This window comes from Procambarus clarkii, chromosome 50, assembly GCF_040958095.1.
Source record: "Procambarus clarkii isolate CNS0578487 chromosome 50, FALCON_Pclarkii_2.0, whole genome shotgun sequence".
Classification (NCBI taxonomy): domain Eukaryota; kingdom Metazoa; phylum Arthropoda; class Malacostraca; order Decapoda; family Cambaridae; genus Procambarus; species Procambarus clarkii.
This window is the reverse complement of record NC_091199.1, coordinates 12,488,690-12,512,565: the sequence shown is the minus strand read 5'-3', so window position 1 is coordinate 12,512,565 and position 23,876 is coordinate 12,488,690. Positions and strand designations below refer to the sequence as shown.

The 23,876-nt window shown below is 38.5% G+C and overlaps 1 protein-coding gene and 1 long non-coding RNA gene across 15 annotated transcripts in view; one reads left to right on the top strand and one right to left on the bottom strand.

Moving 5' to 3' along the window:
• Positions 1 to 20,623, top strand: part of beta'COP (coatomer subunit beta') — a 42,791-nt gene extending 22,168 nt beyond the window's left edge. For 2 of the 14 annotated variants that reach the window (XM_045765950.2, XM_045765948.2), the window contains exons 15-21: positions 1,535 to 1,730; positions 7,339 to 7,462; positions 9,419 to 9,595; positions 12,536 to 12,976; positions 15,599 to 15,886; positions 19,194 to 19,291; positions 20,129 to 20,623. In XM_045765950.2, coding sequence (XP_045621906.2) covers positions 1,535 to 1,730; positions 7,339 to 7,462; positions 9,419 to 9,595; positions 12,536 to 12,976; positions 15,599 to 15,886; positions 19,194 to 19,291; positions 20,129 to 20,167 — 1,363 coding nt within the window. In that variant the 3' untranslated portion in view covers positions 20,168 to 20,623. The remainder of the gene's footprint in view (positions 1 to 1,534; positions 1,731 to 7,338; positions 7,463 to 9,418; positions 9,596 to 12,535; positions 12,977 to 15,598; positions 15,887 to 19,193; positions 19,292 to 20,128) is intronic. The other 12 variants (XM_069303563.1, XM_045765952.2, XM_069303564.1 and 9 more) reach the window with 7 other exon arrangements.
• Positions 20,624 to 21,050: 427 nt separating this feature from the next.
• On the bottom strand, positions 21,051 to 21,678 carry LOC138351610 (uncharacterized). Its single transcript, XR_011222539.1, has 2 exons — positions 21,543 to 21,678; positions 21,051 to 21,254 (listed from the first exon to the last, which is right to left on the bottom strand). It is a non-coding gene; the product is annotated as an uncharacterized lncRNA (long non-coding RNA).
• Positions 21,679 to 23,876: the final 2,198 nt, after the last annotated feature.

The following is a 23,876-nucleotide window of genomic DNA, read 5'->3' as shown; positions in this document are numbered from 1 at the left end:
AGAAAAATAATTAAATTAAAAAAAAAAACAATGTCAAAAAGGTTCATTCGGTGTTTGTCAGGTAGGCTGCTCCACGTTTCTTTAAAAAAAAACAGTTGTAACAATTTGAAAAACGGACAAATGTCATATAGGTTCGTTCAGTGTTTGTCGGGTAGGCTGCTCCAGTATTGAGAAAGGAATGAAAAATACAAAACAAATGGAACACATTTGAAGTACAAAGATTGTCATAATGGAGCAGCCTACCTGACAAACACCGAACGAACTCTTTGCTATAAAAAAAAAAAAATAATAAAAAAAAAAAAACAAATTTGAAGAAAGAAAGTCATAAAGGTTTGTTTAGTGTATATAAGGTAGGCTGCTCCATTATTTAAAACATGGAATGTCATATTGATGATTCACATGACGACCACGGTACCGGAACGGATTAAATTCGTTATTCGAGGTTCCACTGTACTAGGTTTTCCGTGATGCTATATGTTGTATTTGTCAATTATATAATGAATGTAAGATATTTAAATGCTATAAGCATCTTGAAGTAAATTGCAGTACTCTACTTTTTTTCTTGGGACTGATGCCACCCCACCCCACACCAGTGGGAACAGGGTAATGATGCATGACCTGTTTGTAGATCTGGTGATTCTCTTGATAGATTATAAATAATGATTATATATTATAAATATAGATTATAAATAAATATGCTGTATATTGATTAAAATACATAGTTTATGCTGATTATATATTATAAATATAGATTATAAATAAATATGCTGTATATTGATTAAAATACATAGTTTATGCAGATAGTGTCACAATAACATGACTGAAAATAAATTTATCCTACCCACACACATGAAATGAAAAGGAATGTGACGGTTTATTCCCGTGCTGGTATAATACATGCATTCATTTTACTGTAATTACCCAAGTGTAGTTACAGGATGAGAGCTACACTCATGGTGTCCGGTCTTCCCAGCACTGTTAAAATCACTTTGAAATTACTGACGGTTTTGGCCTCCACCACTTTCACACTTAACTTGTTCCAACCATCTACCGCTGTTTGCAAAAGTGAATTTTCTTATTTCTTCTGCAGTTTTGTTTAGTTTAAATCTCTAACCTCTTGTTCTTGAAGTACTAAGTTTCAGGAATTTTACCTTATCAGTTCTGTCGAGCCACATTACTATTTTGGTCATAGTAATCATTTTGCCTCTTCTTCCATCTTGTAGTTTTGGCATATGTAATGCCTCTAACTTCTCCTTATAGCTCTTGTCTTTCAGTTCTGGGAGCCACTTAGTGGCATGTCTTTGCACCTTTTCCAGTTTGTGGTGTTGCTTTAGATTTAGGCATTATACAACTGCTGCATATTCCAGTTTTGGTCTCAAAGGTCATGATAAATTTCTTTAGTATTTCAACATCCATGTATTTAAAAGCAATTCTGAAATTGGAAAGGATAGGAGAGGTGTGTGTAGTTTATATGGATCTTTATTAAGAATATATTATTAGGAACAAAAGTATTATATAAATTTATCTTTGGCAGAACCTATTTACCAAGTGAAATGTCTCGTGTTGTGGGCTTGTGGAAAGCAGCAGCTGGGGAGAAGATTGGGCAGAGTTTGGCAGATCCAGCACAGTATGACAACTTGTTCCCAGGCCTCAAAGATGTGGTGAAGACTCAGCGGTTCCTCGAAAAGCAGTCACGTCCCATTCCTGCTGCATCAGCTGCTTCTGTTCCTGTAAGAGTAAATGCATTGGTTTATTATAATGACTAATAAAACTTTTTTTTTCTTTGTATTATGTCCACTGATTTATTAAAGTATAGCAAGTACTGTACAGTACTTTAGAATTCTGTAGACAATAAAACCTACATGGTTATCAGTAGAGATCAGTAGAAAATGTTGAGAAATTGCAATGACCAGCATCATGGCTTGGCCTCGTAGCCTGGTGGATAGCGCGCAGGACTCGTAATTCTGTGGCGCGGGTTCGATTCCCGCACGAGGCAGAAACAAATGGGCAAAGTTTCTTTCACCCTGAATGCCCCTGTTACCAAGCAGTAAATAGGTACCTGGGAGTTAGTCAGCTGTCATGGGCAGCTTCCTGGGGGTGGAGGCCTGGTCGAGGACCGGGCCGCGGGGACACTAAAAAAGCCCCGAAATCATCTCAAGATAACCTCAAGATGGCTGCATATTGTCTAAAGAATTTGAAGGATGTGGTAACATATATTAATTTTGATGTCGTAAAAGGTTGAAAATGCTTCATTTCCATGTGCACAATCCAAATAAAAAACATTTTTACACATGACATAAATCAGGACAATTCTGAATAAAATATTGAAAAACTGTTCAACTTAATAGGCAACATTAAAGGTTGAAGAGTCGCAATAACATGGCTGAAGATATGATGACCAAACCACATCAGAAAATGGAGAAACGACATTTCAGTCTGTCCTGGACCACTATCAAGTCGTGTGAGAGAAGAACTATTGGGGGATAGTGCCAAGCCATTACGGCTCTACTGTATAGCACTGGAAGGGGTCAGGATATAAGGATTTGGGATGGGACAGAGGGGGAAGGAATGGTAAACGCCGACCTGCACGAAGCAAGAGCGTTGCTCTACCATCCAGCCCAAGTGGTTGGACATGTGAGAGGAGAGAGGAAGGTACAGGCAAATAATGAAGTGAAGCAAGAGGTGAGAAGCAGGTAAGAAAAAAAAGAGCAAGATGAAAGGGAAGAGTTCTTACCTTTCATCCATTATAACAACACAAACCAAGCAGATATAGAAAAATAAATTAAGATGACCATGTCCTTGGGTCCTGGGCCTGATTGCTGGAGCTATATACTGTAATTATAAATAAATGTTAAATATAACTAGCATGGAACTAAGTGTAATACAGTGGCACCTTGATTAACGAGCGCCTCTATCTACGAGCATTTCGAGTAACGAGCAAGCCACTCAAAGCAAATTTGTCTATTGACGAGCAAAACCACATGGTGCTTCCTAGCATCTCGCGGGTTCTCGCATATTCTCGGACGCCTCCAACGCCAGTGTTGTTGTATTGCACACAATAAGCATTCCTCTGCATTTATTTGCGCTTTTCTTTGTTTTTTTTGTGGTTTTGTGACTACAATTTGTAATGCACGATGTTGCCAAAGAAGCTGCTTGCTAAAGATAGTGTTGTCAAGAGGAAGAAAGAGACAATTACTTTGGATTTGAAGAAGGAAATTATAGCAAAGCATAAGCGTGGTGTCTGTGTGACTGATCTCACAAGGGAGTATGGCAGGGCCTCATCAACAATTTGCACCATTAGTAAGGGAATGAGGAGGTAAGGGAGGATGCTGCCTCTTCCAGTGAGATCAGGGAAGTGTTGGGAATTTTTGAAAAGGTGACTGCATTCTTGGAAAAGCATCACCTTGATAAAGCAGTGACAACCCGGTGTGTGAACATGTTTAATGACAATTTGCTGTCTTGTTTTAGGGGACATCCTAAAACAGACAAAGGCAGTTGTCAATAGACTCGTTCTTTGCAAAACTAAAGACCAGCAATTGATAGTGAACCACAACCCGGTCCCAGTGGGGTGAAATTCCCAAGAAGAGAGAGGCCGCTTGACTCAGAGGTGGATTCTCCTTCCACACCATAACCGCTCTCCTCGTTCCCACCTCCCCATCGTCTCCCTCAAGCCAGCAACGACTCTTCATAAGGTAAAGTAAACATGAAAACAGTACCAGAAAACATTTATAATTACATGTGCAGTATTATATTTACATTATAAAATGTCATAAAAGTATGGATGTTTTTGGGAGTGGAACGGATTAAATTTATTTCCTCTATTTTAAATGGGGAAATTTGTTTCTTAAGACGAGTTTTCCACGTAACGAGCTCGGTGCCAGAACGGATTAAACTTGTTAATTGAGGTGCCACTGTATGGGTAAAATGCTTAGATTTATTTAAGATGCACTTAAATAGTAAACATACTGTAGCCCCAATTTACAAGGGCAGTAGCAAAATGATGACAAAACTATAAGCCAATCACACTGTCACACACTAAAGTTTTGAGAGGATGATCAGAATCCAACTCCAGTTTAAAAACAAAATTTTGAAACTCGGGGGCAACATAGACTCAGAGCAGGAAGATCCTGTCTTTTGCAGCTTACCAACCACTGTGACAAAATCATGGACTCCATAGACAAAAACTAGAATGCATGTATTGTATGCACACACTTAGCAAATGCAACTGGGTTCCCACTTTTCTTCTGTTAGCTCTGGTCTTCATCTTCCCCAATCTTTCCTTCTTCGTAAACCTGTCCTTGAGTCTCGTCCTTTAGATTTCTGCACTCATCTTCAGCTTCCCTATAATGATCCCTTCTCTCTCTCTGAACTTCGTTCTGCCCTGGCCCTCTGCGGTTCTACGGCGGCGGGCTCCGATGGTATTCATTATGAGATGCTTCGCCATCTCCCTCCGAGCACGTCTCAGTATTTACTGAGTCTGTATAATCGGATCTGGGAGTAGTCGTCAGTCCCTGAGGACTGGCTCGATGCCGTTGTCCTCCCTGTTCGCAAACCGGGGTCTCTGGGTACTTTCCCTAAGGACTTTCGCCCTATTGCTCTCACGAGTTGTGTCTGCAAACTCTTTGAACGTATGGTTAACGTTCGTCTGATGTGGTTCCTGGAACACCATCACCTCCTCTCCCCTTTTCAATTTGGTTTCCGCAAGTGCCGCAGCACGACAGATGTCCTGGTGAACTTGGAGGTCTATATTCGTACTGCTTTTGCTGCGAAGACCTCTGTTGTTGCCGTCCTTTTTGACCTGGAAAAGGCTTACGACACCACTTGGCGTTATCATATCCTATCTCAACTTCATTCTTTTGGCCTTCGTGGTCATCTCCCTCTCTTTCTCCGCAGCTTCCTCTCTCGTCGTTCCTTTCGGGTGCGCCTTGGTACCGCTCTCTCTCCCTCTTTTCAGCAATACGAAGGTGTGCCCCAGGGTAGTGTTCTGAGCACTACTCTTTTTCTGGTTGCCCTCAATGGTCTTCTTTCCTCTCTTCCTTCTGGTGTCTTCTCCGCTCTCTATGTCGATGATCTTACCCTTTGTTGTCAGGGTGATGATTCGCCTCTCCTTCAACGCCGGCTTCAACTTGCAATTGATGCCGTGTCGTCTTGGGCCACTGATCATGGCTTCAAGTTCTCTACTTCTAAGACTTGTGCCATGACATTTACGCGGAAACGGGTTGTTCTTCGTCCCTCTTTGTCACTTTATGGTCATCCCCTTGAATACAAAGATTCCGCGAAGCTTTTGGGGTTATTCCTTGACACTCGTTTGTCTTGGTCTCCCCATATCTCTTACCTCCGTGTTGAGTGCTCTAAGGCCCTTACCCTCCTTCGGGTCTTGTCCCATACTTCTTGGGGGGCAGATAGGCACACTCTCCTTGCTTTACATTCCTCTCTCGTCCTGTCTAAGCTCGATTATGGTTGCCCTGCTTACTCGTCTGCTTCTCCTTCTACTCTTCGCCGTCTTGATGCTTTGCACCATACTGGGTTGCGCCTCAGTTCTGGTGCCTTTCGTTCGACTCCCGTCCTTAGCTTGTATGTTGACACTGGCTTCCTGTCTCTCCAGGACCGCCGTGATCGCTACTGTCTTCGCTATCTTGCGCGGTCCTTGCAACATCCTTCCTCTCGCCTCTGTCGTGCTTTAACTTTTACCCCTCCTGCGGTTCCTGTTCCTCTTCACCACCTCCCTCTTTCTGTCCGGTTATCTCGCCTGCAGGATTCTCTTTCCGTTCGTATTTCTGATGTTTCTCCTCGTGTTGTTCCTTCTTTGCCCCCGTGGAGGGTCCCTCTTCCGCGGTTTTGTACATCCTTGACCCGTATCACTAAAGCTTTTACCCCTCCTACGGTTCTAAAACGCCTTTTCCTCGAGCACTTTTCTTCTCACTCCCGCTCCGTTTCTGTCTTCACCGATGGGTCTAAGTCAGCGGACGGTGTTGGCTACTCTGTTGTTTTTCCTGATCGCACTTATATGTGTCGCTTGCCTCCGGAGACTAGCATCTTTACAGCGGAACTTTATGCTATTCTCTCTGTTCTTCGTCTCCTACTTTCTCGTTGTCAGTCTTCCTTTGTAGTTGTTGTTGACTCTCGTAGTGCCCTCATGGCTCTCGGGTCCTTTAATCCAGTTCATCCAGTGGTTGTCGAGATCCAGCATTGGCTGTTTCTCGTTCACAGTAAATTTAAGTCGGTTGAGTTTTGTTGGGTTCCCAGCCATATTGGTGTGTCTTTAAATGAGCGTGCGGATGCTGCCGCCAAGGAAGCTGTCCGCTCTTGTCCCATCTCTCGTAAGGGCATTCCGTATTCCGACTTTTACCCAGTTATCCATTCCTCAGTCCTTACCCGTTGGCAGGCTTCTTGGTTGTCTGTTACTGGTAACAAGCTACGTACTCTTAAATGTTGTGTTTCCTCGTGGCAGTCCTCCTTCCACCGTAACCGGCGGTGGGAAACAGCTCTGGCGAGGTTGCGTATTGGCCATACTCGCTTAACCCATGGTCACTTGATGGAGCGCCGCCCTACTCCTTATTGTCCTAGTTGCATTGTCCCTCTTACGGTCGTGCATGTCCTTCTTGAATGTCCTGACTTCCAGGACGAGCGTATGTCTTGCTTTCCGACCGCCCCTCGCGGTCACCTGTCCCTCGATAGAATTCTTGGTGACTCGGATACTTTTGATATCGTTCGCCTTGTGCGTTTTTGTTCTCGTATTGGCATCCTTGGTGATATTTAGCGCCCTCTGATTATTTTGCGTCTTTGATGGTGCTACATAGCCTTCCCGGTTTGGTGCCTTCTTTTGATAATTACTTACTTACTTAGCAAATGCATTTAATAAATGTGATGGAGTGATAACCCATAAAATTGTCCAAAGGAACAAGAAGAAATTGGGATAATGACAATTCAGATTCCTTAAATAATGGGTCAGAAAGTTACAGGAAATCGAATCAAATCAAGACAGGACAGTAAAATGCTCAATATCACAAGACACTGCCCTCACCACTACTTTTTCTTATCTTTATAGCATATACCATGGACAAGTATACACTGACAGATTCTAACTCCTTTCTATACTTGGATAGAGAAAAGTATTGAACCCATTGCATACAGTACATGATACAATATGCAGTCAGATTTCCTTGTAGAGTTGAAGTAACATGGTAAAGGTATTGGAATAAAACTTTTTGTAAAAGTTGGTTACAGTTTAAGGTGTATATTGGGTGAAAACAGTACTGTCAATATTGTTTTCTGTGTACCAGATTAGATACAGAAAAAATGTTTTGAGAAAGTATTAAGTAAATTTTTTTATTTTAGGGTAATCATGAACGTAATCCTTTAGAAGAGATGCGTGCAGCTGAAGCAGCGGGAACTTTCGTATATGTAGCACCAGATGAAGATTCAGAGTTTGTTGATGCTCCACAGCAGCCACCAGCACCAAGTGAGAGATTGAGTGTTTAATGTTGTTAGTTGCTGTTAGCCATCTTGATGTATCCTAGGGAGGGGAGTTATCTTGACAATACTAGTAGATAGTAAAAAGGGCAGTGTTCTTTAGAAATGATTCCACTACTTTTAGTAGTTAGAATTTTTTTTTTTTTTTTTACCCTGGTGGCCATAAACTGCCTTCTCCCTCATGGTGAAAGCATAGCATTATGATATTTGCTTAAACAGAATTTAATGATGGCCATACAGTGTATATTACTGAAAACTATTTTCCATATTCATGCATGTTTGGAATGTGTTACCTATCTTGTAATTATATCCAAGACTACAGTTTATAAATAGAAAAATTAAATCTTTAGGAAGGATTATTTGATTTTTAAGATAATTAGCTATAGCATTGTTTTATCAGCATCTGGATATTTTAATTTTCACAAAGTACACTTTTGTAGCTGTTGTGCATGTGTAAACTGTCAGTAGTTTCAAAGCATATGATAGAGTACCAGGAAGATGGGACATTATGAGTGTCATTCTTATCCTGTAGCTACAATTAGGTAATTACACACACACAGAAGACAGGACACCACGAGCGTAGCTCTCATCCTGTAACTACACTTAGGTAATTACTCACACACACACACACACCGTGCATGAAATTTAATGTGAATAAATGTCACGTTATAAAAAGTGGAATAGGAGTTAATAGGCCACACAGCCTACAAATTGTGAGAAAGATTCAAGAATTGTGATAAGAGATTTAGGGGTTTAGGAAAACTGTCACCTGAGGATCACACGAACATAGTGTGAGGAGTACTGTGTGTGCTACACTTTCCAACTTCAGAGTCCATTTTAAATACAGTACATGGATGGCAAAATTACGTTGTTCATGACCTTTGTGAGATAAAAGTTGGAATATGTAGTTCCACCCTCAACAACCACCACCACTAACTTATCCTCCCCAACCACATTTATCCTCCACAACCACAAGGTAGGTAGGTAGGTGCCAAGGTTACCGGTCAGATCTTCACGTCCTGTGATTAATCGCTTTGAGTCGCTCATGTCTTGTGGGCTGTGGGGCTGAGGAAGGTGTTATGCAACGGGTGAACATATCCGTCAGCAGAGTTTACACAGCTTTGTTCTCACTGCCGTATACTGAGGGTATTCTGTGCCTGCTGCACAGATCCCCCCCAACCACCACTACTAACTTATCCCCCCCCCCCCCCAACCACCACCACCAACTTATATCCCCCCCCAACCACCACCACCAACTTATATTCCCCCCCAACCACCACCACCAACTTATATCCCCCCCCAACCACCACCACTAACTTATCCCCCCCCCCAACCACCACCACTAACTTATGCCCCCCCCAACCACCACCACTAACTTATCCCCCCAACCACCACCACTAACTTGTCCCCCAATCACCACCACTAACTTGTCCCCCAATCACCACCACTAACTTGTCCCCCAATCACCACCACTAACTTTTCCCCCCCACCCTCCAACCACTACCATTAACTTATCACCCCAACCACCAGTACTAACTTATTCCCCCAACCACCATTACTAGCTTATCCCCCCTCACCACCACTGCTAACTTATCCCCCTCCCAGTCACCACCACTAACCTAGCTTCCCCCCCCCTCACCTCACCACCACCACCACTAACCTAGCTTCTCCCCCAACCACCACCACTAACCTAGCTTTCTCCCCCCCCCCCCAACCACTACAACTATCCTAGCTTTCCCCAACCACCGCCACACCCAATATCTCGCTCAACTACCACACACAACTACTTAGACCACCTTTAGACCACCACACCCCACCACAACTACCTTTTAACTTTAAATTTGTATTGTTAAGCCTATTATTGTTAGTAGGAATTTTATTTTTAGTACTACGTTAAGTAGATGAAGGATAAATATGTGTAAGCTGAATATAGCAACCCTAACAGGTATACAAAATCTACCAGATGATGAACCAATGAATCCCTCTGCCTCTTCTGAAACACATACTGCTGCTTTATTCTCTCTCATGTCATCACCACCGCAACACTCTGCCGTCTCTCGGGAATTGCTCCTGCCTACACATGCTATGCCAGCCCCATCTGTCTCTCCTGGTCCAGATTTGAGTATGTTTTATCATTTGGCTTCTGCTTACTTTAAATGATAAAACTTTTACTACTACACCTTGAATTTACTTTTGCTCCTCCTTACACAGGCGTTTAAGACCCTTGCATTGGGAATTGATGTGAATGACACTATACTGATTGAGAGAGAAAAGTATGAACTTTTGCTTAGTTTATCTTGAGAGAATATTGCAGCAATGAAAGCATGATAACATCCAGCATGATGCAATGGAAATATATTAGGAGATTTAAGCAGTGCAAGCAAGGTAGAGAGTACATGTATGAAAAAATAACCTGTTGGCTTTGTGTTGAGTATTTAAAAGAAAGGTGGTTTAAAGATTCATATACTGTAGTAATAAGTTATGAATATTGTAATATATAGAAAACCAAGCTGCAAAGAACATTTTTACACGTACATTTGGTTACATAATTTTCGGACATCCCCGGGACTGATAAGTGAAGCTTGCCCTCAAAATGCGTTACCATTTGTAAAATGAGAATACAATACAGTTAGCTTCCATTAAAAATTTTCATTTACACAATCAGATTTATATGCCTTGTATTATAAGTGGATTGTTATAAGAAATAACTTTTTGGTGTGCCTATGCAGATGTTGATACAAAAAGTATTCAGAGTTAAATGGCAAGTTTTTCTCTGAATGCTCTGTGTTCCCTTCTTTGAGGCTGTGGGTCCCTATAATTGCACCAGAGGTGGTACCCCCCTATATAAAGTATCAAGGTATTTTTGTACATAAATAATTTAATTTACATCGGTTGATGTTCTAAAGCATTTAGTTGCATACCTCCACCATATTGAATGGAGATGCAGATATTGAATTTGATCTGAATTTATATAGTGTAGGAGAATTCGGATGGAATTAATCAACCTCTTGGCATTATTTTTACTTGTTTTATAAATACTGGAATCATATAATGCAGTTACACAACAAATTGAAGATTGGGTAACATACAATTTCCATATTGTATGATTACTGTAAAACAGGACAAATTTAAAATGTCATCGGACTGCTATAGTGTTGAACAGGTGAACTGAGGGGGGTCAAACCCTACACTAAATCTTATACACCTCATTTTCTCCCAAACAAGCTTCCCTCTTTGCACCTGTCATCATTACTTCTAATGTACTACAAATAGTACTAACTGGAGCACTAGTGCTACTGGCACTCTAGCACTAGTATTGTACTAACACTTGTAATAGTAAAATTTAATATTTCTAGTGCAGTACTAATATTATTACAGTAGTACAGTACTGTTATTATTACTACTATTATTGCATATACATGTATACTACTACTGTTTATCTAGAACAAAATATACATTGAGTATATTCAATGTTTTAATTCTTGGTACAATAATTGTATATTTTGCAAGGCCACTAATTATCAAATAGTTTAACAGTGATTTAGAAACTGTCGAATTTGGGAGTCGCTTATATCGGTAGCTAAAAGTCTTATTTATTGTTTAGGGCCTGGCATGTGGAGGTGGTGATTTATTATAAGAGATATTTCAGATGAGGTGGAATTTTGTCGAGCTGACAGGCAGTGGCAGAAGATAGATGTTAAGCATAGCAAAACGTATGCCCTAGGTACACAAATTTCTCAACATTTCCTCAGTGTATATATTCTGCAAAAATATTAATACTCTGAGGTCTTTCCACTGTATAATACTCATGTAGACAGTATCCGTTCTTATCCTTCACCAAAGACTGACTTGGAGGACCAGGCATCAGCTGATGTGATATGCATAATTTCCCCCCCCATGCTTATTTATAAGATCTTGCTATAATTTGGTCTTCCCCCCACTACCTAAATTTTGCAGTAAATTATTGATTAATAGTTACACAGAACTGTACAGATATTGTTTTGTCAATAATGGCTATAAATGATTAATTTAATATTTTTCTTTGGATTCAAGTACATGCACATTATGCTATAAATGATTAATTTAATATTTTTCTTTGGATTCAAGTACATGCACATTAGTTTATAATTAGATACTATAGCCTTAAGAAATTATAATTGAACTTCAAGGGGTCCAGGTAGTAGGGTCGGGGTTCATTCTCGACTTACAATCAAGAATTCTGGGTTCAAATCCCTGGCGAGATAGAAATGGTTGTGCACATTCCCTATCACCTAATGCTCCTGCTCAGGAGTTAGTCAGCTTGTTGTGGTGTTGCATCCTGGGTGGGGTCAGTAATTTGACCTAGGATGGGGGGACCTAGATATAAGCCTAATGTGTATGAATACTCTGGCTGCCTGTTTCCTGACACAGTGAATTAATTAAATAAATTTTGAAATGGGCAAATTTTCCTAATGCAAGTAGATGTTAGTACAGTAGTAGCAATACAGTACTGTATTGACATCTCCCACCCCCATGAAAGTGGGGAAATGGGATTTGGATAAATACATTTAATGTGTCAGCTTTGTAAAATGTGCTGGAATAGGGTATTTTGTGATTACAGTACCATAATATGATCACTACAGTTGATACATTTTATTTTTGTTACTAATAAGTTTTGAGATTACTGAAGTGTTTTCTAGAAAGTTGTTACACAAGACTAACTTGTAACTAACTTTAGTTATATAATACTGAATGAGGTTACTTAAATACGCTTTAGCTAGAGTGACCAAATCATATTAAATCACTCGGGTTATGCTAAAGATTACTTAAGTAATCTCTTCCAGTATTGTCTGCTTAGTCTCTGTTTTTACTCAAGACAATTTTTCAAGGACCTTTTTCATGGGGCACCTTTGGGTCACCACAAAGGGCCATGTTTGGGTTGTTTTTGTTGATACTGCATATTACACTAAAAAATGCAGTCACCAAAGTATGACATTTCAGTTACCTCAAACAGCCCAAGTTTCGAAAGTTGATTATAATGTGTTTCCTGATATTAATTATTTTCATTATGTGTGCCTTTTAGTTAACGAAGAAATCCTAGCAAGAATTGGCCAAGAGCATGATGGTGAAGATCAGTATATTTCAAAGACAAACAGAAAAATAGATAAAATGAATGATGGAAGTCCTTTACGTGAGGATAATACTCATACTTTTAATGTTGAGGATGATGAGACTGTATTGAAACTAGAAGAGAGTGAAACAGGATACAAGGATAATTCTGATATCTTGGTGGCAGAAGACAGCAACATGCCATTACCTGACGATGATATCTTTGTTTCGGAAAATGATAATGATGTCCCAGTAGCAGAAAACAAAGAGAGGTTCCTAGTATTGGAAGAAGAGAGAGAGGTTGGAGCAGCTGCAGCATCAGCATCCAGTTCTGTAGTCCATTCGAGGAACCTATTAGGATGGGATGAAGACGAAGTGGAAGACTGGGGTTTGGAGCAAATGAAAGATACGCTAGGTAACAATTTTGGGATTGGGTAGAAATGGCTCTTTGAGTTTGATTGCTATTAGACTAGTAAAAGTAGCACTTTTTAGAGGTTTGTATTAAATATTCCATAAAATTTTACCAGTTAAAGCTTGGATGTGATGGTATCATCTCTAATTTAGCCTCAACATTCATTGTACAAATTCTCATTGTGATTTACTACCTATCTGTTTTCAGTGCCTTGTTTTTCTTGGGAATTATCCTTTTAAGGAGGTGGCCATCTCCTGAGTTGTTTGCATTTTTATAGCTTGCTTTCAGTCATGGGAGTCAGCAGTGGCATTTTGCACAGGACATTTATTTGTACAGTGCAGATATGAATGATGAGTGTTGGAAATTCCTAAGGATGGCAACTATAGTTGCCAAGAGAGCTGTCTTACATCATTTTGACAAGCAAATTAACTTGGATACTGGATCCCCCTCAAGAGTTAAACTTTGTTGTGGTGAAGGAGTTCACATATTGACCTGATGTGAGTTCCTCATAATCTTTTCTTTCTGTCCTCCTTTCTCTCTTTCCCGGTGGCAGTTTGATGGGGCAAATTGGAGTCTTTTTCACACCCCATGCTACTCTTCCTACTCTGATCCACCTCTGCTTTTGAGTCCTCCTCCTTTTTCACAATACCTTATTTAACACTGCTCTCTCTGTTCCTTGCTATTCCTCCTGTGGCACGTGGAAGTGCATTCCGTTAGAATTTGGTTTGTGCTCGGGCTGTACGCTATAAGTGTGGCCTATAAAAGACACTGATAGACAACTTGTTCTCTTATTGTATTTTGTTAATGAAGAGAAAGTACATTGACCCATTGGGCCAAAACATACATACACCTGAACATAAGACATGAAAATTGTCTCCATTACTATTGATGCCCCATAAACCTGAAAGAAAATCTGCAAGATTATGGGTAAATTTATTCCGGACATATTGGCTGTCCATCTCCATGGTTCCACTGTAGCAGATCCAATATAGTCTGAGCAAACTGGGTTTGCACATTTTAGCCAGTAACTCTGGCTAACTCTTCATCTTCCTCCTCCTCATCTCCTTGCTTGCAAGCTCTCCTTGGACTTTTGCACTCTCCTACAGCTCACCCTATAACTATCTCAGAAATTCAGTATGCCCTATCCGTCAACTGTCAGAGCCTGCTGCTGTAGGACTGCATTCACTATTAAATGCTTCATCTCCCACGGTGCGCCTTTCAGTATTTGCTTAATATCTCTAATTCATTTGTGGAAGGTGACATACTTGCTAAGGACTGACTTAAGGTGGTTTTTCTTCCCATTTGGAAATCCAGTACTCGAGTGATTTAACCTAAGGATTTTTGCTCCATTGACCTGACGATTTCTCTCCAAGCCTTTTAAATGTTTGTTTAATGTGTGTGTTGTGTGATTTCTGGAATATCGTTGCTCCCTCTTCCTCTGTTTGGTTTCCGCAAATATTGCAGCATGACTGATATCTTGGTTTACATTTTTTTTTTTTTTTTTTTTTACACCTTGAAAAGGCTTATGACATCACCTGGAGATAAAGTATTTTATCCCAGCTACATTCATTTGCCTTCATGGCACTCTACTATTATTCCAGAGATTCCTCTTGTTATTTATTTAAATGAGACTTGGTAATACATTGACTCTCCTCAACAATGAGGGTGTTCCTGAATGTAGTGTTCTGAGCACTACTTATTTCCTTGTGGAAATGATCTTCCTTTCTCCCTTCTCTTTGGCAATTTCTCAACCCCTTTATGTTGCCGATCTTGCTCTGCTGTTGGGGTTACAATTCCCCTTTCTTTCAACACCATCTCCAAATTGAGATGGATGTGTTGTCCTGGGCCACCAATCATAGCTTAAGTTCTCTACAACAAAGACATGTGCTCCCTCTGCATGTCATTCTTTGTCCCCATTGTCACCCTGTCACCCTCTTTCGGTATAAACATTCGTACTGTACTGCTAAATGTTTGGGGTTGATCTTTGACACTTGTTTATCTTGGTCATCACATCTCCATCTGAATTGGATGCTCTAAGGTCCATGCTTTAGTCTTGTCCTGTACTTCCTGAGGGCCAATACCTGATTTACCTGAGGGCCACTAAACCTAGTGGTCTCGGGGCCTTGATGAAGACAGAAAGCTGGTGGCTTGTCGAATGTCCCTTCCCCCCCCCCCCATTTGCCTTTATGATATTTTCCAGGAATATTTTAAAACTCCCTCTATTTGGAGGATACACACCCTTCTCTATTTGCACTCCTTTCTTGTGCTCTCTAAACTCAATTATGGCTGACCCACATTTCATGGAACTATCAATACTCTTACTCTGGGAAAATTGACAGATTTGGATAATTCTTTAATACATTACATCTTATCTAAAAGCAATAAAATTCACAGCCTGAACTGTAGTAGATAAACTTGATACAGTTATCAGAATTAGTAAGTGCTGAATTTGGTGCTTTGGAGTAAAGCCTTTAGTATTCGATCTTAACTACAATTAAATTGCATTTTAATTTTAATTTCTATTCTTTGCTCTTTTGTCTTAGTTTTTATGAAGCCTGTTAGCATGTTAGCAAACTTTATTGAAGACATCCCAATTATTTAGCTTAAACAAAATTTTTATCATAGTTCGGCAAGCTGTGTTTGACAGTCGCTTTGAAGATGTTACTCTTCAGCAACAAGTTGAAAACTGGACCCCAAAATCCTATGAGGGAAGCCCCCCATTGATTGACTTCGCCTTTAAGGAGGTACAAGCTTTATCCTCCCCTGGATTGATCTTAGGCATGGCTGAATCTAGAGCAGGCACCTTGGTGAGAACTGAGCAAGATTCTCCATGGCAGCAACTTGAGTTAAGCGTAACTTCAGTAGATAGAGAGAGAGAGAACTATATAATTCAGAGCGAGATGCAGAATTTAGGTAATTGCTTGAAATTCCTCAGTGCATTGTGCGCCATGGCATGGTTTTTGAGAACCCTTACAGAATAGGACAATATGAAACTATATCGGAAAAGAAGATGCATCGCTTTTACTTGATAGTGATACATACTTACTTGTAATCTGCAGGAAAGTTTGCAGTATTGCCTTTTAATTTGTGTGATTTGTTTCCACAGTTCTTTGTTTGACAGCACAAACCAGATTTTTTAGGATTTAAAATGCTTGTCAGAATTTGCATAGCATTTCAGAAACTAATTATTCTTTTATTTTGCATATTTGAAGGTTTTACCTATGCCAGTGAGATCATAGGCTGCATATTTAATACATTCAAGTCTTGCTCTTTCATATGGATTGTTAGATCTGGATATTTTTATAACAAATTAATAAAAGTAATAACTAAATACTCTTTAGGCTAAATTGTTATAATTTCCAATTAATGCTATTAATGCTTATTTACCCTTCATACTTTAATGTTATTAGAGGCATTGATTAGAATACTTGCAGTCAGCTAACAAGCAGTAAAAGTAGCTAACCTTGAGGAATGGTTATTGCTTACAAACAACTTGGAAAGTTTTGTTAATTGTTTCAGAATTTGGGGGCTTTACATTTAAGGATGTGTGTTTAGTCTGACACTAAAATTCATGTTCATATAAAGTGGGCATTAGATATGAAGGAATCGGTCATCATTAGATTGATGAATTTAATCTGATTTAAAGCATTTTATGGCAATTTTTTCCCTTCAGTATTGTTTTTAAGGTTTTATTCAGTACAGAAAGAACGCTATAAGCTGTCTATTTAAAGTTGTAAAAAGAACATTAATCATTTTGATACTCGGGTGAGACACGAGTATCAAAACTTGATCCTGGGCACATTTCCTATCACATAATGCCCTGTTCAAGTAGGTACCCAGGAGTTAGTCAGCTTGTTGTGGGATGCACTTCCCCCCAAGATGCATCCCTATATCTTATAAGCATGATATAAGCCTAATGTGTGTAAATACACACTGGCTGCCTGTCCCCCAAACACAATTGATTAATATTATTGTTTTATCTTCATTTGAAATTCCCTTGTGTAATATGCACAGTTTTCCCAAGTAGTATGTATAATCATCTCTTACTTGGGAAAGTGTTTTGTCTTGTTTGGTTGGGCTTGCAGTGTGAATATATTTTACTTGGAGTGGTGGTGGTGCACGTGTTTGATTGCTTAACTCATTAACAACTATAATTGTATTATTTTTAAAGGTATTCAACATTCAAAAACATATGCTTAATATACCTGTATAAATATATTTTGGCAACTGATTTATATTAAAATTGTGCTTATTTTTTAAGAACGTAAACTCCTAGCTGTTCACTTTTAATTTTGTAAATGCAGTTAAATATTAAAGCTCCTGGTATTCTTATGTAATGAACAATAACTTGTATAATAGAAACAATTAGCATAGAACTGTAGATATATATTGTGCAGAATTTATAATTTCAAATTGAGGGAAGTAATATTCTTATAGTTTATTAGTGCTATACACAATACTGTATTGTAGTAACCAAATTTTAGAAGTTAAAATACTTTGGGAACAAATTATCAAAATAGAATATAGGTTCTGATAGGCATTTTCATTATATCTATCTCATGAAAATGTTTTTTACCATTAAACTGCAAATTGTAGTCAGATGTACAGAGTAACCTTGCTTAAGTGGACTTCAATATAGTAATTTGCTTGAATCTATGAACCCAGTTTTCAGCTGCTTCCTGGATGTATTCACTACAGTATCACTCCCAGATAGTGTATTTACATAAATCACTAATGTTTCTTCTAATGTATCAAAAAAGAGACATCTTGAACATTTCACTACCTCCATCTTCAACTTTCTGTATTAAAGTCAAGTATGGAATTATTTTGTTTTTGTTTAAAGTACTAGTCCTGGTACCCAGCTTCTCTGCCAGCCACATTTCTTCCCAACTCCTGTTTATTCTTCTCAGTCAAATTTGCCTTGTCTCCTGGTTTTGAAAATTTTTCAACTTGTGAAGAAATACGTCAATATTTGTATATAGTTGGATGATGGTTCATAAATGTAATACAGTGCAATCACAGAAAAGTTCTTAATTATAATACTGTACATCCAGTTACGAAAACTTTATGGTCAGCACCAGTTAATTTCACATAATTTTACTCGATATTTAGTTATTTTACAAGTAATTCTTTCTTACTCTCCAAGGGTTCCAGTTCTAGTGATTTGACTTGCAAGGTCATACTATTCAGCATTTTTGTGGCACAAGTATCATTTTAGTAATTTTCTTGTCAGTTATTTATAATGAAATGTAATGCATTGATAAAGAAAATATAACTAAATTTTTTTAAATAATCAAAATTATTTTTTTTATATAATTTTGATCATTAGTGTTTCTGTTGGGCTGCTGTGAAAGCAAGCAAGGGAGGGAGATTTGTGCAAGATCTATAGCACCAGGGTGCTTTGTTAATTTCAGATTTTTTGTCATGTATGGTGTTTGTACAGGGCATATCATTGGTTACATTATCTGCAGTATATCAAGAAATATTATGATTAGGTTTGTGAATTGTTGGAGATGGGTTGATATTGCGCACATCCTTTCCTACCTCTTGTCTACTAGGGGAGATCTAGCTTTTGAAATGCCTCATTCTTGATCATTCCAGTTGTTTACTACCCTTACTGATTATTTATTTGTTGGCAGGTAATGAGTTCCATGTTTTGGGGCCTCTTAGTTATTGGTTGTTTGATGCCTTTTTTCATACCTTGTTTTAAAATGCTAGATTAAATTAAACTTTAATATTTTCTTCTCTTACTCATTCTATTTACTTAGTCATTCACTGATGGGGCTTCTTTAGTTCCTCCTTTGCCCCTTTTTTAGTTTCCACCTGGGTACTTGCATTCTTTCCCCAGCACATTGAATAGGATTATTTGGATCTTTGAATATTTTGTAATGTTGTGGTCTAGTCTAGTTTTCATTTGATGGTGTATTTTGTTTAGTTTCTTTAGTATAAATTAACCCTGTTCCTATATTTCTGCTACCTCTGTCACCAAATTTCTTGACTGTATTTTCTTATGATCTACAACACATGGGCTTTGTGCTTTTTACTCCGTCATGCCAATTTCTCTGGGTAAAATCACCTTGTATGAATGGTAAGCACACAATTGTACCCATATGTAGGCTCATATACAGGAATATTTTTACTCAGATTATGTATTTCATGCTGTGCTTGTTTTATATGCAACTTTTCTTTCCTAAGATTGCCCATGCGTATATTTTAACAGGTGCAAGTGCTAGACCAACAATAGACCAAGCACAGCTGGAACGTGAATTGGAACTGGATCTTGAAAAAGTACGCATTGAGGACAACATTGACCCTAATGTAAGACCTTTACCATTTCAGTTATTTACTACTCAAGCTCTGATACCTTTAATACAATTAGTCTAGTGGGTTATGTTTCTCTCTTATTAACATTCTGATTGATGTCTCTTGATCTTCCAGGCTTGGTCCCATTTTTTATTTTATTTACAGTATTCCTTAAAATTAATTTGGACTGATGGGTGTCAAGATCTTTTGACTGTTCATGGGTCTAAATAATTTGTATTGAAGTTGCTTGTACATGTTTATTCACTCTAATTACATACACTTAATTCATTCTTTTGTTCTTAAAACATTGCTTCTTTTGGGAGAATATCTTAGTTTCACATTTATTTATGAAATTGGTCTAAAACAAGAATGTCTATATTGATCTCTTCCCCTTCACTGCAGGAAATGTGGTAATGTTTGCACCACTGTGTGGTTGCAACAATATTGCACATACCCCAATCTGATTTTTTTTATTTCCTAATTACTCAATATTTCACCTTTGTACTGTTTATATTTCTAGTTTCATCTACCCAATATTTTTACTATATACTGTACTAAATATATTATTCCTCTGGGTCAGTTTGTCATTTAGTGTTGAATGTTTACTTTGGGATTAAGATGGAGACAAGTGGGCATTAATATTATATCTGTTCCACGCTTTTTATTGTAACAGTTATTAATGTGGTATAAGGGGGAGCACCATTAAGTAATTAACTCCCTTTATGGAACATTAATTGGTGAATGGTGCTATAATTTTGTTTGTGATGTGTAGAACAAGTTCCTTAAGAAAACAATTGACATTATCTTGTTCATTTAATGTCAGGAATATACAGTGGTGGTCTTTATTTTCAGGATCTGAATCTGGATGAAGAGGAGCTGCTAGCCGATTAAGTGATAAGATTGTCCAATAGTTTTTGTTAAAAGTACATAGTATCTACATTAGTTTTTGTTACCGCAAGTACATAGTATCTCCATTAGGTTTTTGTTATTGCAAGGACATGGTGTATATAGAAAGATTTCCACACAGTTCACTATTTTGGTTGACTTGAATTTATTGTTGTATTTAGTCTTAAACCAGGAATGGATGCATTTTATTCATAATGTTTGTGTGTATTTTCTGTGCTATCAGGAAATTTCTTGAAAATGAGTCAGACAGTGGTTAAGAATATAATTATTATTAGATAAATGGACATTATGTAGTTATGTAGTGTTGAATATTTTCTATTGTTTTTAAAGTGAACTTATCATGAGCAAATTTACATTCTAAATTTATTTATGAAATTAAATCTTAAGAGCCTTCCTATACTTTTGTACATTCAGAAAATGGGAAATAAATTTATCAGTACACAATTTTTTTCCTTTTCATTTCTAAAAAGTTGTAAATAGTTGTTAGAGGTCTAATCTTTAAGGTTGTGTGGCTTTAGTCTCTCCTAAAAGCTGTATATGCAACAGTGCTGCCTGTATTCATTTGGCACCCAGGATTACATTTTGATCCAGTTGGTGCCCAGGATTACACTTTAAACCAATTAGGGTATTTGATAATTAGCCGAAAGGTTCCAGCATTTGCCCTAAGGCTAAACCCCATTTTGTCCATACATCTAGTCAAACTTGTTTTAACCTATGGCTTACCAAACAAGTATTGATCATGGCAGCATAGTTTTCAGTATGATTAGATTTAGACAAATTTATTTTAAATTGAGAATTATTATTGATAGGTTCAGTGTACAAGAAATTTTTGACATTGTATTGTACACTATATACTGTAGTTTTAAAGTGCTTGAAAGTATTAGGGAAAGATGTGTTAATGTGATTTTCCCTCCCCCATCCTCTGCTTATAATTTAACATGAATTTTAAACAAGTACCTCTCTGCCTCAAGATGAAAGAAAATTGGATAATGGTTCTGTTCACTACACACAGAAATCACAATAGCGTGATATATCAAATGAACAAATCCACAAGGGCCTTGAGGGTTAGAACCTATGCACGGGATGTTCCCAGATGGGCCTTAGTCAACTGTACCACCACATGGTAAAAGAATTGCAACCTGTAGTGCTGCTGCCATCACGAGGATCCTGAAGTTTCTCCGAAGCCTAAGGGGCGTAGAGGTAGAACATCTGGTTGACAGAGCCCGAATGCAAGGGGAAATTGTGTAAAATCCCGGTTAGGCATCATAGAAGCTTTGGGATCCTCACGAGGACAGTAGCACTCCAGGTTGCAATTCTTTTACCATGTGGTGGTACAGTTGACTAAGGCCCATCTGGGAACATCCCATGCATAGGTTTGAACCCTCATCAAGGCTCTTGTGGACTTGTTCATGGTTCTTTTCCAAGTAAGGATGTTTCATACAGCACGCATACATAAATCCGATTGGGATTCTGTTGGTGCTGCATACACTATTATAGCAGTAGCCTGGCATACACAATATTTTGAAAGATAACATGCTTATGTTTCTAAATTCCATCCATAAGTTTTGGCAATTTTGTGTGATGCTGAGGCTAGTGTTATGTCCACTTTAGTATTCCTTCCCCCCTTCCCCTCTCCTGTTATTTTTTTCCCTCCTGCATCTGCCTCTTGTATTGCACTGTATTGTCCTCCTGGCTACGTTTTCTCTCCCAAACATTGATATTGAATGATCACCAATTTGGATTTTGCTTCCCCAAATCTCCAAGTTATGTTGTTGCACAACCTGGACAGAATCTGTATTACTTAGTTTAGTGATCAAGTTACTTGTCAATGTGCTGGTCTTTGTTGTAAATACAATAAAAATAATGCATTTATAACAAAATGTGTAATTTGTTCAGAATTTATATTTGAGTCCTTATATATACTGTCTAAATAATTTTTTTCCTCCTCCCTTGTTGGAATACTTTCCGTGGTCCAAGTGGACTCTTCCCAACCACGGGAGTTGGCCATGTACTTTAACCCTCATGCATGATGATACAAGGTTCCACTGAATGGAGGATGTTATAATAAAAACTTTGCAAATTTCTAGTGAACAATATCCCTAGCAGAAGCAACAGTTAACCTCAAGTTGATAAGAGAAAGTGGGCTATTTAACAATCAATGGCAAGCCTAGTTATTTAACTGCGATGAAGGCTGTGTTGCCCTGAGAGTATTGGGAGAAGTATTGTTTCTAATATAGTAGAAGAGCATTACAGTACATGAAATTTATGGCTGCCTGCAAGTTTAGGTGTGAATAACAGTAATAATACTAGGCAGGTATCGATGGCTTCTAAATGTACCTAGATGAGGCTATTAATAATTTTCAAAATGCCCCACAAGTCTTGTGTGTGAGCAAGTGGTGGTGAGCTTCGAATGTGGCAGATAGGTTTGCAACCAGTTTAGGGTTGACTGACTTTGAGGCTTGTGACGGCTAACTTTTAAGATTGAAAGGTTAGTACAACATTAACCAGACGGAGATCATTGGTGACACCTTGAATGATAATAGCCTTGATCCAGTTCAGAGAAAGTTAAAATGACATGTTTTCAATCTTTGAAAACAATTATCTTTTTATAAGCTTTTTGAAAAGGAAAGCAATGTTTTCAAAGGGCTTTTGAAATTTAGGCATTGTTTTTGTTTGACGATACCCTAGCTCACCTTGCTATTGAGTATTTAACCTCGGCTAAGAATAAAATAAGATATGTGATGTTACGTAACCACCTCTCTTTTAGTCATATATGTTGGGATCATACTGTTGTTTCAGTAAACCCAACATATTTAAACAAGTTTGGTTCTCTAGTTTTGCTTTAGCTTGTATTTACTTGAAAGTATCCTAATGCTGTTTCCTCTGGCTTAGTCAGGTGTCGTTGTCCTCAGCCTGACCCCATCGTCAAGTGCGACACACCTTACTTTGCCGCGTTACTTACTCCTTACACTACACATCACACTCTCTCTTCTAAAGTTGCTACAGTATCGTCTTTACCACTTCTCACTCTCTTTTTGTATCCAACTCATTTTCCTGTACATTTCCTTACTAAATATTCTCGCTATGTCATGGAGTCGGTAAATTTCTGAGACTACATCCGGTGTTGATCTTCAGCTAGATCCTAATGTCCGGATTGATGGAGCGAGTGGAGCACACTGTCACAAAGTAGGGTAAGGCTGGCCACACAAACAACGTCATGTCGACTGGATGGGAGTTTGTAGAGTACTGCTTTGCTCTCATTTCTGCAGGTGCTCATTGCCTCGTCCAGCGGCTCTGATTGGCCATCAGAATTCCCATCACCGGACGAGCTGTGCTGCACTGGTTAAACAACCTTCATGGTCGTTACCCTTGTTCTCCCTGCAACATTTCAAGTGGGAACATTACTCTTTAATATTACAACTCCCATCTCGATGCAACGATATAACACGACGAACACTTTTACGTAACATGTATCAAGGTGTAATCTGTATAACAAGAAGGCTGTATTCCACAATTGTCAAATGAAGTTTTGATGCTTTACTAATTAATGTAAGGGAAAAGAAGGCACAAAAACTTCCAAATATACAGAATTGTTGTAAAGAATGCCATTTATAATTGTGTTTAATTTTGGAGTAAGGTGAAGTAATCTACTTTAAAGATTTTTTGGAAGAAAATGTGTTTTTTGACAGTGATG